The 15,847-nt window shown below is 37.4% G+C and overlaps 1 protein-coding gene across 1 annotated transcript in view; it reads right to left on the bottom strand.

The window, feature by feature from the left end:
- LOC139690131 (uncharacterized) overlaps window positions 1-15,847 on the bottom strand; it is a 188,677-nt gene that overhangs the window by 32,533 nt on the left and 140,297 nt on the right. Inside the window, exon 2 of the mRNA XM_071587377.1 lies at window positions 5,379-5,515. Coding sequence (XP_071443478.1) covers window positions 5,379-5,472 — 94 coding nt within the window. The 5' untranslated portion in view covers window positions 5,473-5,515. The remainder of the gene's footprint in view (window positions 1-5,378; window positions 5,516-15,847) is intronic.

Below are 15,847 nucleotides of genomic sequence, written 5' to 3'. Positions count from 1 at the left end.
TTCTCTTCCAGGTCCACAAAATGTGCAGTGCAGGGCGCCATTAGACACTGACTTAACATGGTGGTTAGACCTTTAAAAGACTAAAGCACTGGGAGAATTGGTGGGAGGGATTTATACTGTTCTAGGCTATTTAATTAGGTTAGAAGTTTAAAAGAATCACGAGGATTTTGACAGCAGTATGCTCATTGCTATTGCTAACATAAATCAATAGCTCATTAGCCTCACGTTACCGCAAACATAAAGAAAATATAGAGGAATATATCAAATCATTTATTTTACAAATGAGTATGGTAAATGTCATAAGGTACAGTAGAGTTTTCAATATTTTTCGTAGAACCATATTTCATTGAATCAATTTCAAACCAAGATGCACACTAAGAGACTTAGATCTATTCCTATTGCCTTACATGTAATATTGTCTAATTTCAAATAGGCATTTCACAGTATACTAACATGTAGATTGCTATCGTATGTATCAATATTCTAATAACACTGAATTTCTCGATTCTGTACACGGAACACTACACCATCACTGACACAGGAAACACAACACACCATTTAAACAAAATTAACTGCGTTTTAGCTAAAGATATAAGTTATCCATCGGAAGCGACATCGCTTGATTTTACTTCAAGCTACGATAGTATGAAATATAAGCAATGAAATTAATGCGCTCAGAAATTTCCAGCATTGCGTCGTATATTCCTATGAACTCTTATCATAAATTCGTGATTGTGCGATCAAAATTAGAAAAGTTTTCAAATTTTGACCTCAAGACCTTTAAACCTTGGAATTTCCTGTTTGTTAGGGGAAAAATAAAATCGACATTTGCAAGCTAATGCCTCATAAAAAACGGCCTAAAGAAACGAGGTTTGAAAAACAATGGCGGTGGATGAAGGACGCTAACAAATGTTTCTCAAGTAATAAATATAGAGTATACGTCGGGAACTGTCCGACGCGGCTGTGGTTTTTGAAACAGACAAATAGTGTTCTTCATTCTTATTGCGAGCGCATTAAAAAACCGAGTCATTCAATGTAAGCTGCTGTTACAAATTACAAGACTTTTACAGTATAGAAAACACCACAAAATATTATTGAAATAGAAGACCACCGACATCTAAGTTCAATATTGGATGAAAGATTCATCTCATGCCGTTACTACACAAGAGTTGTCACTGTCGTTTACATTTTCTACTGCTTTCCAGTGAAATATTGAATGTTATGAAGATATTAGGCTCATTTCCATACTTTTTGCCAATTTTTGAAAATATCACGTCATTGGTAGAAATCAATGTTTAATTGGTTGATTTGTGTGTTGGCTCTTCTGTCCAACTAATATACATGAATAACTCCATTTTAGGATTTATATTGTACAAAGAATCACAGAAATTAACTCGGCAGTTGGTTTTAGTAGGCGAGGGTGGAGTTCACTCGATATTAAGCGCCATACGGCGTGTGAAATTGACACATTGAATGGATGTAGGGGCCAATTCCAATCCCTGTGCCGTCTGTGATTTTCCAGGAATTTCTGCTAAACAAAAAATCACACAGCTCGAATGAAGCTGAGGGTTCCCAGAGGTTTCACCGGGAATCAAAATCGGACATTCCCATTTAGCATCTTAGCGCTTCACCCACTGGACTACCAAACCCTTTCGTAATTTATAGCAATAAAAATAATGGAATAGGAAGCTGACTTAATGATCGATGATTAAATTATTACTATTAAGAGTTATCGATCAGAGTGGAAGTTATGTTTAATTAATAGATTGCAATAGATCAATGCGTTTGGGAGTGTTATACCCCAAATAGGTGGGTTTCTTGGTCTTGTGAACTAACTGCCATATTGTCTGTTCAGACGTCACCCCCGTCCCCACGTGTCACTCCATGGGTGAAAAATATTATAACACAATTTATTCCTCGGGATTTAAACACGCGAGAGTGCAGTAGGAACCGAGGAGAGATCGAAGTTCTTATCTGTATTTAATTTGCAGTGTTTACGTAAATGGCTGTTGAAAAAGGTAGTAGTTGAATTAATCTGAAAAGAAAGTTGTGGTAAAAATAAATTTCAATACTGAACTCGGATAACTGTTATGGATTGTCAAGTGGTACGAACATCCGATATATTAGGAGAACTGTTATTTACTCGACAATTTTTAAAAACACAAACACGAAATCCATTAACATCACTTCCGGGAGTGGATTTTTACCCTTCAATTATTTTAAATCTTTTACCTCCGAGAAAACTATGACCATGTCTTCCATTATTGAGTGCAGAATCTGATAATAAAACTTATGCATAATATCATATTAATTTTGTTGATAAACTACAAAGCTCGAACTTCCTGTTACTAATACTCCTGGAAATTGAACAAAGAATTTGTAAACGAAGGTGCAGATAAACCATTAATGTGAACGGACGTAAATTTATCGGTGAATGTTTGCCAAAAATATGACTAAGAAGTAGCGAGAAGTTCGTGCGTCATTGTCAATCGATAGTATCCGATTAATTGACATGGGTTATGTTAGCTATAGTTTTGATATCCTTAGCTTGTAGAAGTGGTAAATATAGTGACGATATTTCAGCAAGGCTCTTGCCACCAAAGTGACTGTGGTAAAGGAGGAAAATAAAAAGAGAAAAGGGAAAGGAAATTTCGCTCAAAAGGACACCCGATGAAGATAAACCATATAACTTCAAACTACCACCAACAGACAAGCGCTTTCCTTCGCACTTTTCCGCAATTCGCCCTCTTTGGTGACATTAGGACTCTTTTAACACAGATAATGGGGATACAACTTCCAATAAATATTTAGCAACACTTATCTTTCTCCTGCTGTGAAAAATAAAGACTCAACAAACCGAATTTAGACACACCACCGAACGATTAGAATTTACGTAATACGCTGAGTTTTCCTGCAGTTTACATCGGTACCTCGAATGTTTGCAAGTGCAAGTCCAAGACTCTGTTCTACACGCGATCTATCATTTATTTCCAATTCAGCCTGTGGAAAATGTTTCAATGCCATACGAAAAATAGTATGTTATATTTAATATAGAAGTGATCAGTCGCGTCTAATTGTGTGACGGTTGGTAATCGCTCACATTAGATTTCATTAACCAGATGGTATATATTTGTATTTTCTTCGATTCAATATATTTACTGTTGATATGTGTCGCATACCACAGATGGCCGAAAGGCCCCGGGTTCATTCCCCGCTGTTGCAGTCTTATTTTTAATTTACTCTATAAGGTTGGACGCACTTACGTTTCATTTTAACTGAAATCGGAGACGAAAACGAGAAACAGCAAGTGGAGTTTGTTCTCCAAACCAAAGCCAAAGAGTACTGATAAATACCGCAAAATCTAACGACCAAGAATAAATTTCTTGGGCGCTGTACGGCCATACACAAATACTTCCAGAAATCCAAGACGGCTTTTTTCCATAAGGCAGCATGGTGTAATTTGGGTCACGCTATCAAAAAAAAAGCTCTGAGAAAGGGCGGATCCTGGCTTTAACTGAGGGATAGGGAAGGAAATGGGATGGGCCGGAGTAACCGCATTAATCTGGCTCACTAAGTGGAAGCCAGGAGCATCAGAAATTTAGCCGAATTTTCATTCGACGAAAAGTGAGAAATACACGTAAGTTGCTCTGAAGGTAAACTGGAAAGTCAAAATGGATCAACAACGTGAAACTTTGTCAGCAAGGAAGGAAAGTATAGAAGGAATGGACTTTTCGGTGTGGTCACAAGCAGGGGTTTGGGGAGGGGCATTGGAAATGCGTCCTCCAGGATAACCAGTAGGGTTATTCGCGTTGTAGCCTTTAATACGAAGTGGAGAGGATAGCGTATGGAGCTGTGACATGGGAATTTTGAAATAACAGGTTTATTTTTAAATGATCAAGCAATCACAACCTCTTCCCTTTATCATATTAAAATACTTTGATTACAATTAAGAGAATTTAAAAAATATCAGTATTGCATTGGAATTTCTCGAAGCCTTTTCAGTACATAAATAAACGTACTGTATATACTTCAAAGGCACTCACGGAAATAAATTGATTGTGCCGAAGGAAATTGTTTTATTAATCTTCAGTAATACTAGCCTCGTCTGATCAAAATTTTTGTCATTTAATACTTCAAAATCTTTATATTGTAAGCACGATTAGCATGTCAGTGTATATTTGGAAGGATAAAAACAACCGTCGCTGTGAGTCACTCCCAGCGATTTCACGTTCGTTTGGGAGGGGCGTGGGGGGGGGGTGGAAGGGAGTTTGACACTTCCTGCGATACAAGGGATAAAGGGCCGACAGCAAAATGACTGTGACGCATTTGATGAATGACGTGGACGGACGTCAAGCTTTGAGCTGACATAATTGTGTGTGCACGAATACTGTACGATGCGGACGGGGACGGCAAAGGCCCTTAGATACCCATTTTGAATTGATCATTAAGTGGAAAGCCTCTCATTAAAAGTCGAACAGAAAAAAATACGAATTTTTATGTTTTCAAATAACCCACAAGTAGTCGGAATTTCATTCCCAACTTGACTCAGAATTCGTATGCATCAAACAAGACATGATGTTAGTATATTTTGAATTCATAACATAAAGTTATCCAAACATAACAAACAGAGTTATTTCGGTGAAAAATTCTTGGTACTAAATATTTGTACAATTAGCTAGGTTAAACGTTGTAAGAGCACTTTAATTCACGCACACTATGAACAGTAAACATGAAGTCCACTTAACCCAAATTATAACTCTAATTAAAAGTAAAAAATCAAATTCATTTTCTAAACGGAGCTATGCGTGTTTTTCTTAATGGCTTGAAAAGTGCATAATGCAATAAAAATGGATACGCAGGTAATAGTTAAAGAGTAATCTCTGAATATGTTTGCGCCTGAATCACACTCTTACGTGTATGACCTAGAGCTCAAGGGTGCAATATGATGAAGGACCACCAAAATCGGTGAATTTTAGAGCTTGCAAAGTGGGAACTCGTAGACCAGCACTTCCCGCATAAAACACGCACGGTTTCCTGCTAGTAAATTTTTGGCAGGATGCATAGAGCGCGTGGCATTGCCGTAATCCCGGAATGAATGCAACGGAGTAAGCGAGCCTTCACGACGAAAAATTTGGGGTTCTGCGCGGGGTGCAGGGTTAAAAGGGATAAGGCCGAAAAAAATAGGGCACATGCACCCAACAAGCTCATCAAGCTCATCTCATCTCCCAGGAGAGAGGGGAGGAGCGTCCCTCCAGCATTATGTGTAATGGCAACAGTGTGTCTTGCACTCCTTCACTTTCGTGTTTAATCGAGGAAACTCGTGGAACCAGTCCATTCAAGGATCCAGAATACCGGCGTTAGTGGGAGTTGTCCATTACCTTGTTGACGAGCAGCAATTGCAGATGAGAGGATTAGGCTTATGAGGAGCAAAACTCCTCTGGAGGTGGCGCCACCTTCTGCGCACCCCTCCATGCCAACAACGAGATGGGGCGGCCGTGGTGGGAATGATGACTTCCTGTGAGGAGAGGAAAAGAGAGGACGTAATTAGTACACGGAAAACTCCAAAAGTTATAAATGCACACAAAATAACAATAAATAGACATTAAGACCGGTTTAAGCGCAAGTATTATTTATCGCATGGATTATTGACACTGACGTACTTTCTTCTGAAAACTCTCACAATAAAATCGACCAAATCTCTCGCAAAGTAGTGCAAGAGTCTAATTATGTCATCGTTCAAATCTTTCTGGAAATATTACCAAGTACTGAAAGAGAGTGAACTTATTTCTTTGAAATTTGGAAGGATTTACGTGACGAACACACGCAGAATTACTTCACTGAATGCGCCAGATCTTTGCACCGATCGTGTTGGTACATTTCGTTGATTCATATCAAGGTTACAAATACATCGTATTATCGCAAAAGAGTTCGCGTATGCCTACAAAGCAACACCTTTAAATGCTGGTGATTATTCAAGTATTCATATTAGCAGAGGAAAAAAGACAACAGTTAAATTTGAATGCAAAGCTCAGCCGGGGATTGAAAATCCACATAAGATAAATATGTGCAATAAAACTATTTTTAGTGTTACGAGCAGAAATAAATTAGCATGATATGATTCCCAATATACGAGGGTCATCCGGAAAGTAGTACCCGTTCGTGCCGCATGAAGTGCTGACGACGCGAGTAGCCGCTGGACGAGGTCAGATAGCTTCAGTGGCTTGTCTGCCTTCTCTGAGCCAAGTTGCGTGACGCTAGCATTGCCTGTGTTGTTTCTGTGATTGTTTACAATGTTTAAAAAAATTGAGAACGCCGCCAGTTGTGAAGTGAGGGCAGTGATTAAATTCCTCAATGCAAGAAACGTTCGCCCATGTGATATTCATCGCCAATTAAAGGAGGTGTATGGAGACAATGTAATGGACGAGTCGTCTGTTCGGCGGTGGTGTCGCAACTTCAACATGGGGAGGGGGAACACACACGACGATGAGCGTTCGGGGAGACCGTCTGTCATTACAGACCAACTGGTGAGCTCAGTTGACGAATTCGTGAGGAACGATCGGCGCGTCACAATTGATGACATCTGTGAGCATTTTCCCAATGTTTCTCGAACAATTGTTCATGAAATTGTTAAACACCATCTGCATTATGCAAAAATTTGTGCAAGATGGGTCCCTCGCGTATCTCAATGAGCTGGCGGCGAAGGACTATGCAGCAGGAATACAGAAACTTGTCACACGTTATGACAAATGCCTTAATTTGCTTGGAGATTATGTTGAGAAGTAGTTTAAAGTATCCTCTTTCAAATAAAATTTTTTATGTTTGTTAATATTTACTTTTGTGTCTTTATTTCACGAACGGGTACTACTTTCCGGATGACCCTCGTATGAATCAAGGTGCATGATTTTTGGCAAGGCCAATAATACAGAATGCTCATTTATTGTTTTATCCATTTGAATTTCCAATGAATTCCCACTTAATTCAGTTGGGTTGGATTGAGGTTTATTTAACAAGAGGAGGTTTGAATGAGCTCAAAAATGCAAAGCGAAACAACAAATTTTGTGAGTCTCGGCATTGTTACGATAGACTTGATGTGATGATGAGTGACCAAATTCTTAAGGAATAAAATATCCCCGTGTGAACGTATAACTTCTCCGGGAGGGACACATTTATTTAAAAAAATTCACTGATTTAGAGAAACGGTATTTATTTAGACCCGCGTACGTATTGATTGTCTGACCCTAAATGGTTGCAGCAGCGTTCGGTAGATTGAACAATGGCAGATTCGAACATTGTTCGAAATTTGCTCGCGAACGAAAAGTAATCATTTTGGTTTTCCCTTTGTTAGATGTGATCGTGGGAAAGATATATACAAGCTCTCTGATCACCTCTCCGCTTGGTAGGTATGAACTCGCAAATGCTTAAAACCTTACACCTACAAAAATAAGTGTAAGTTCGTTTTTAATAGCATCTGGAAAATACTGAAGAGGACAGAAAAGTAAAACTCTTTATCTCCATCCCCTTCGGCAATAACTCGGGTAACTTAATGGCATCCTCGAGGGCACCGCGGGGGATGGGGGAGGGAGGAAGGAGAGACGTTTCGCTATATTTTTCGTCGGGAAGCGTCGTCCGCTGGCGTTATCTCTCAGCAAAATCTAGAAGTGAGAGGTCAGCTAACAGATAGTACACGCCGGTGGCACCTGTTGTCCTTTCAACCAGTTCTGATAAACTGCAACACTCGGCTAATAGTGAGAATATTGTTTATCCCTGCCGTAAATAATACCATTATTCTCTATGAGCCCATAGATTTCAACTCCTTCGCTCAAGACCTTATGGGATTTATTTTATTTCATTTGATTTATGGCCGAGGTGGGATGGGTGGGTGTTTTTTTAGCTATAGATCCACCAAAACTAATGCGTATTTGCAAAGGATTATACTAGGGATGTATAATATCGCCGAGTATTATGCAGGGGTGTTTTCAGGCCAGTAGTACATACATTAATCATAAGGGGGGGGGGGAGCAGAATTCTCTCTCACAGTCTGTTTTACTCAGTGATAAAAGTATCTTTTGCACCATAGAGAGAGGTAGAAAAGTTATCAATTTTACCGTGCAGAAACCTCTTTATTAATTGCTCGGCTCGCAAAATACAAGCCATAGGAACTCGAATTTCTACTACCACAACGTAACCACGAAGATTTAAGCAAAATGCTGGTTGTTGATAAATCGACTGCGTGGATCGCAAATACATTTGCACCCGGCAAAGTATCCTCTTCAACAAGTAACACGGCGAGCAAAATCACAATATTTAACTTGGTTAGAAATAATTGGACCATTTCTCAACAGAATCTCCTGTGACTATTTTATTCGAACACTTTGAGGGTTTCGCATTACGGAAAAGCCCGCGGTAATAAATCGTTCGGTTCCATAAAAAGTGCAGGAGAAAATTTATTTGCTTTATTTTTACACATTTTGTGCCATGACACTTACCAGCCTTAGGACACGCTTAAGAAAACTGGCCCTAGAGTACCCTATGTTGCTTAAAAATATGGCAGGATTCTTAGAGTGAATGAATAATGAAATTATATTAGTATTACACTCTTTTACTTTAAATAAAATAATCTTTTACTTAAAATCATAAATTGCACTTGCATTTTAAATTTGCTTGGAAGCATGCGTTTGTATGTTTTGCCCAAAAATTTTATTACACTTCTATCGATTTCAATGCATAGGCGACATCATCTGGTATATCATATCATATCCCGGCCATATATGACATTTTATGCCTAATGATGTCACCTACGCGTCGAAACCGTTAGTAGTGTAATAAGTTGAGAAAAAAATACTAAGTTTAATTATTCAGTGAACGTACATTCTTATCCTTAATATTCAATGTGCCCATGAAGACCCTTTTGCAGCGCAAAATCAAAAAAAATATGTGCAAAAATAAAAAAGGGTATTTACCACAGGTACTTCACAAGTTTCAGAATACAGTTGTATGGGTATGTGTAACATGCAATTCACTGAAAGGTGTGGGGTTAGGAGGATAAGGTGGATTAAATGCCGATTTGAGGGATGCGGCTCGAATTTTTTCCGGATATAGGGTTTTTAAAACTTTTTATTTAGAATCAATGTTCGTGGAAATATATTTCTTCAAATATTTCGAATTTGGCATCTATTCTGCCAATGTAATACTTGCGACCCGATGAAAATTAAAAAAAAACTTACGAGTGAATATTCACCTGGATGATAATGATGGTTTGCCCATCAGAAATTGACCCACAAATTACAAAAGAAATAATTTCAAATGGACGATGAATATTATCTTTCTCTAATTAATACAGATATAATTCTGAAAGTAATGCAGTGAAGATTTATGCTCTTTGTTTAGCAAGTTTCAGCCAAAGTATAATAACCTCGATTTTGCAAACGTGTCCTCATCTCGACTCGACCCTATACAACGGACGGAGTATCGTTATAGTGGTCATACACTGCCGCATGGAACCGTAAACATGAGACATCTCCGTAAGATAAACACGGGGCACGTTAGAGAGTAGTTTGGATACATAATCCATTCTGTATTCTGTCCATAAATACTAGTGGATCGTCTAAATGCGTCGCCACCCATTACTCAATTTGAGTGCGCCGAAGCACCATCACGGACACACGGGCCTGATAATGTTTCATTCCCTCCACTCGACACCGCTTTCGAAAATATGTCCCTAGTTCCCTCGGCGACATTTTGGCCTAGGACTTCGGCTATGACCACGGCCAAACTGATTTTGAGCAAATAAGCCTTCTTCTTATTCACCCTTAAACCAAACAAAAACTGTGGAATATTTTAACATTGATCCGTAATAAAAAAAAGGACCCATAACACCCAGAAACATCATCCGAGAAAATCCTGCGACAAATATAGGTTGCGAAGATGAAAAAATAAGTTGACGGAATCACCCTGAGCTCCTTTTAATCGTGTGCGTTCGATGGTCAACATTGCATTAAAAGGGTCAAATTAAAAAAGAAAAGGGTGAGGGGAAAATGAGAGAGTGAGAGAGGAAGAGAGAAAGGAAAAATGACGTCCAAAGGAGGGAAGGGAGCGAGCAGAGAATAAAAAAAAGAGACGAAAAAAGCGTAATTACATAAAACGATTTGAACAGATTACCAGGGTGACAGCGTTCGCCACATCTGGACAAGCTGCCGAAAGCCTTTAATCCCATCCGATAATACATTTCATTTTTAGACTCGAAACTCTTTAAAAATCTGAAAACAAGGACGACGCAGGAAGCGATTAAAGCGCCACACAAAAAAAACGTCAGAAGAGAAAACAGAGGAGAGGCGCTTTAATTTCCTCTAGTTTATACTTTTGCGGTTACTTTCAATAGACTTTTTAACAACATTCAAGCCGCTAATTAACTTGCTTGATTACTTTTTTTGTTCAGGCTTCTCTCTCTTTCACATGCAACCTATTGGAAGTTCAGCGGAGAGTGACGGGGTACCCTTCAACGGGCGAATGGTTCGTTACATATTTCCATGGACCCCACGCCGTGCAGCAAAAATGAATCACTCTTCACTTAAGTAATTATTAACAAGAAGAACGAATATTTATTGAAAAATAAGAGTCAAAGAAATCTAAATGTCAATGATATCTAAAAGAGGTCCACAAGTCTATAGAATATTTTCGTCCGAAACGAACGTAAACAATAAATTAATAGGTAAACTGATATTCCGCTGTTCCGTTTTCAATCAGTCACTGTTGGTATGAGTTTCTTTTAGTCTATATGATTTGATTCTTTAATTATGTCGCTTGAGGATGTTGGAAAGCAGTAAATGTTGACTCTGCTACCGATAATAATTTGTGTGCATTCAACATCATGATATTTGTCATTTCATTTTGGTATGAAGCATATTTAAGGTATACATCACTCGGGGACAATGAGTTGTGACAAGTATATAAAGCCATTACTTGTTAAGTATGCATGTATATATAGGTATATTATTGTGTATATACCAGTGTATATGCCAGTGTATAGATAAAAATATATATTTCAATATACATTTATAATTCTTGCATTTATTTAGATTCGCAATTGTGCCAGTGTACTTTCAATTGGAAAAAAAAACTTCTCACGAATATCAGGACGAAAAGGTAAAGAAAGAATAAGAGGAGACCAAAGAGGGAATACTGGTAAGAGATTAAGCAAGCTCTATATATATGAACTATATTGAAGAAGGACATTATCATTCAAGCTAAAAATTCAATTGGAAATGAAACCAAGTTGTCCAGTTACAGGATATAACTTTTAGAATATTGGAACATCTAAGTTACAGTTAAAATTATGTAAACTCAAGGCAGTCTTACGGTAAAATTCTCGTATTAGCTTCAGACGGGCTCTGCAAACTTATGCAATCGCAAATATGTACGCGATTATATGCAGAAATAACAGTGCTAGAACTTTTAAGAATGTGAAGGTGCACGTCAAACGTATCTAGTCATATTTCTCGAAACCCTATGAAATAATGAAGGAGCAGTTAAAAAGATGAACACTGGGTGAATAAAATATATATGAGCTAAATAAATGTATGCAGCTCTAAAATTATTTGCTACAGTTTGTATGTACACGTATATGCTACAAGATGTATCTAATATTTAATACCAAGAGGCTTTACCTTCATGGCTTAAATGAAAAATTATGTACCAACATTTTTTATATTAGTTTTTAGGGTGGTTACGGTTAAAAAATCTGTAAATACTTCTAGAGTGTGTCATAAGCGTTAGAACGTCGTTTATAAATCCTGCAGTAAAAATGTGCATTGAAATGCACATTTTTATTGCAGCGTTTTATTTTTATTGAAATGCACATTTTTATTGCTAAAAATATTTTAGGCTGGGTGAAAAAAGCTAAGTTATTACATGTTTGATAGTTAATAAATATTTTCATGTCACAAACTTGACAAAATATGCTTATAGAATAGAATTAGCTGACGTCAATTATAAAAATTTTCAGAATAAAAACTAATCACCATTAAATACTACTTTTATCCTATCTTTGAAGTGTAGGACCGTTCCGATCATCAATTGAACAAAACTTTCTTAAACCCTAATTGAATTAGTACAGGGAATGATAACAAAGAGTAGGTTAACCATTTGATCGGTATATTGCGCACTACCACTGAAATAATTCATGCATTATATTTAATTTATACATAGAAGCCTATAATTTTACGGATTCACGGTGAAATCGCATAAAATGGATTCATACTGCTAGTGCGATAACAGATTTGTACGCGAAGAGTTTTTAATATAAAATATTCGAGATCTACATTTTGTAAATGTACAGGCAATAAAAAACATGGGTCTGAAGTTAGCGGCACGGCACACCTAATTCCACTTTCATCGGAGTTGATGACCCGGGAGGGAAAGGCTGAATACGCCCTGCCTTCATAGCCTTTCCAACATGTGACCCAATGGCCCACTGCACCACTTCTTAGCTATTACGGTGGGAAATGTCATTACCGCCACCATTCATTGATAAGGAGTAGTGAAACTTGCTTGACCTCGACAGACAGAAATAGAAAGTCAGTGAAAATAAGCTCAATTTGAATTCACTTTCCAACCACACTCATTAAGGTTTATCATATACAGACAATTTAGGAAAAAAAATATATTTCTTAACTGCGTGATACTTTGTATTCATTATTTATGCCCGTGTAAAGGTGTAAATATTCCATTGGTCAAGGAATAATTATTTCTATTGTCGTCAAATCTTTGAGTTGGCTAAACTGAGCATTTAATGAGAATAAATAGTATTTCTTATTTTGCAAGTCTAGAACTACGTCAAATTTCAATAGAAAGCATTTGCACTTAGCAGCACCACTGAATATTCTCGTTCTTGATTGGGCTCTTTCGGTAAATGTTTGATGAAATTTACATCTCACCATGGCACCGGGAACGTATCCATTTGAGAGTACTGTTGGAAGAGGTTAAAGAAAAAAATGTTAAGACGTAAATGATGGAAATCTCTGTTTCAAAAATTGAGACCATTAAAGTCCTTTGATTAGTGAACACATTCTTTGGACTTTTCCGAGATTTTAATTAATCATTATACTTGTTGATTGAATCTCTCGCACATTAATTCGCATTTTAAACTATTCTTACGTCTTATGTGATATTATTATTCCTCTGAGAGAAAAAACATAGAATCACGAAGTGTGGCTTGCATATTCAAGGGAGGATGCCATATGTATAAACGTGTTCATATCACTAAAAGATCTAAGGTTCTTGTGTAGATTAAAATAAATTACGAGTCGAGGGGATATGTCCTATTTCAATTTCGTCGGACAAGTTGCATGAGTGAGATGCACCAGGTACATGCTGAACAAACTGGGAAACTTTCACAAAACGAGGGCGTACGAGTAATCTACAGAGATATTAGAAGTATTCTTATTTCTCCATTCAATGAGCATTACAATGGATAGAATGAAGATAATATATTACCGTGTGTTATGATCAATGATTTTTAATAGCGCCTTAGAAACACAACCTCCTCACCTCTAGTAAAGATTTCGTGGAGTGTTTCTCAAATTTTACCAACGCTGAAAGCAGCAGAGGAGAGAGAAAACGATAATGGAGCAAGCACATAACACTTGATATCCCGCCTGCCCGAATAAAGCTTTTCGTTGCCGAGGTTAATCTTGAATAATGTAAAATGACGGTATCCCGGATAATGTTTACCGACCCACAACAATTGGCGTGATAAGGAAATTTCTTTCGCGTGCAGAAATCACGTGACTCGTTTGCTCACATCGCCTGATAGGAAGCAATGAATAGAACAAAAGACAGGACGTAACCTCGGTTTACTTTTACGCGAAAAATCGTGGAGTAACTCATCTCAGACTGAACCGGTCTGAGTCGGAGTAAAACGTTCGATGGGCGAAATAGTCCAAGCATTGACCCATCCAGAAGAGTGGTCGGGAGAAATGAGGCCACAGCCACAGACCTAGATCTCTTTCATTATCAGATTGCCTTATACGGAAAGTGTCAAATTTCTCGTTTGACACGAGTGAATCTCTTCGCGGCAAATTTTTTTCAAGTCATGTATTCGTTATGTGCACGAGAGATGGTTGTAAAAGTAAGGAGTTCTGAAATATATTCCGTCAAATTAAATGATTTAACATTCAAACCGTGACTGGCACCGTATCATTCAGATCAGCACTTCCCTTGTTCAGTACTCTCTAAGTGGATCGTGCAAATCACGCTTCTGGACTGCACAGCTGCAGCCTAAAAGTCAATTTGGATCCCTCCATTGAGGCTTTGATTATATTATCTTCTCGGGGAACACATAGTGGTAAATACAACAATTTTGGTGAGTGGCGTTGCAAGTAGCAGCATCCTGGGACTGCAGAGGCATCAGCGCATCCCGTGGGAGCCCACGTATACAATTTCCGAATCGACAGTTTGATTGAAAGGAGAAATTTATTGGGTTTGATAACAGAAATAATCATCATGTTGACGAGCATAGTGGATATTTTAATGTTGCTGTAATAGTTCAGTTTATCAAAAACTAAGAAATAACTCGCAAATTAAGCTGGTGGTATCAATGAAAATTTTATTATGATATTGAGTCTCTATGTATGAGATTGGAGGAGAATAATGAATTTTTAATTGGAAAAATTCCCTGAAATAATTACATGATTTTAATATATCATGACTTTATTGTTGGGATTTCTTATAAATTTTCATACTCACCGAAATGTTTTTTTTAAGACCCCGCGCGAATCTTTTTATTAATGAAAGAGTTTCAGAGAGATCTCAGAAATTTATTCCTTCGTTTCGGCAAAAGATTAATTTTCGCAATGATTTTATTAGCAAAAATTCCATTTTGCGTCGAAGAACATAATCACTGAAGTTATATCAACCATCAAACCGAATGTTTTGCATGCATTTGGAGTGAATTCGTGAACTAAATAACCCTCTTTAAATTTAAGGCTAGCTTTTGGAATTTCTCTTAAATATAGTCCCGTAACTAAAAATGTATCGGATAAATTTTATTCTTCCTACCATGAACACCTCAGAATGTTTAGCGGATATTGTGTGGGATCGTTAAATCTAAATGCAAGCAAGAAAATACATCACCGTAACAACGCCTCAATCAAAGCATCAACCTATTTACTACAATGTGTCCGCCTACCTAAATCCATTATCTAATCTATTTTCCAATTCAAGACCTTAGGCGTAAACGGAAATGTGCACAACGCATTGCGAAAATTAGATCGCTGAAATATTTACCCTACGAAAAAAGAAATAGTTCAGCAAAGGAGAGAGAGATAAAACTCTCATGGACATATCTACTGCGTTTACTTGAAAAATAAGTCAGATTAAACCGTTATTGTTATCTGAAAGCCTTAATGATCTATTCAATTTATCCACTGTGTCGTCATGACAGTAAAATATTCCTCAGTAGGAAAACTTCATAAAATATGAACCAAATTAAATTACTCTCATTTGCATTTAAATTTAACTTGAATTGCCAATAATGGCACACTGCCAAGCTATCAAGCAAAGGGCCCCTCTAGGGTGTGCACTTAAGAGTTCTTGAGATATAGCTTCCTAAAATTAGAATTTAATTTGCTTGTGGAACCATTACCTATCTTAAATTTGCACTAACAGTACTTAAGTTCAACAAGCAATCCTTTTACTTTGCTGCTAAGGAATGGTACCAGAAGTGGCGAAATGAATAATCGAAAAAAAATACTATTAGTTTCCGAAACAGATTGCACTCGCAATTTTCTTTCGACCGTATAAGTGAAGCTAGTCATTGAATGGGAATCAAGTATTCTTTAAGTAATATGTT

The sequence above is a fragment of the Hetaerina americana genome, unplaced genomic scaffold (genome assembly GCF_022747635.1).
Source record: "Hetaerina americana unplaced genomic scaffold, ioHetAmer1.1.p SCAF_3, whole genome shotgun sequence".
Lineage (NCBI taxonomy): Eukaryota > Metazoa > Arthropoda > Insecta > Odonata > Calopterygidae > Hetaerina > Hetaerina americana.
Note: the sequence above shows the minus strand (reverse complement) of the source record. Positions and strands in the feature narration are given on the sequence as shown.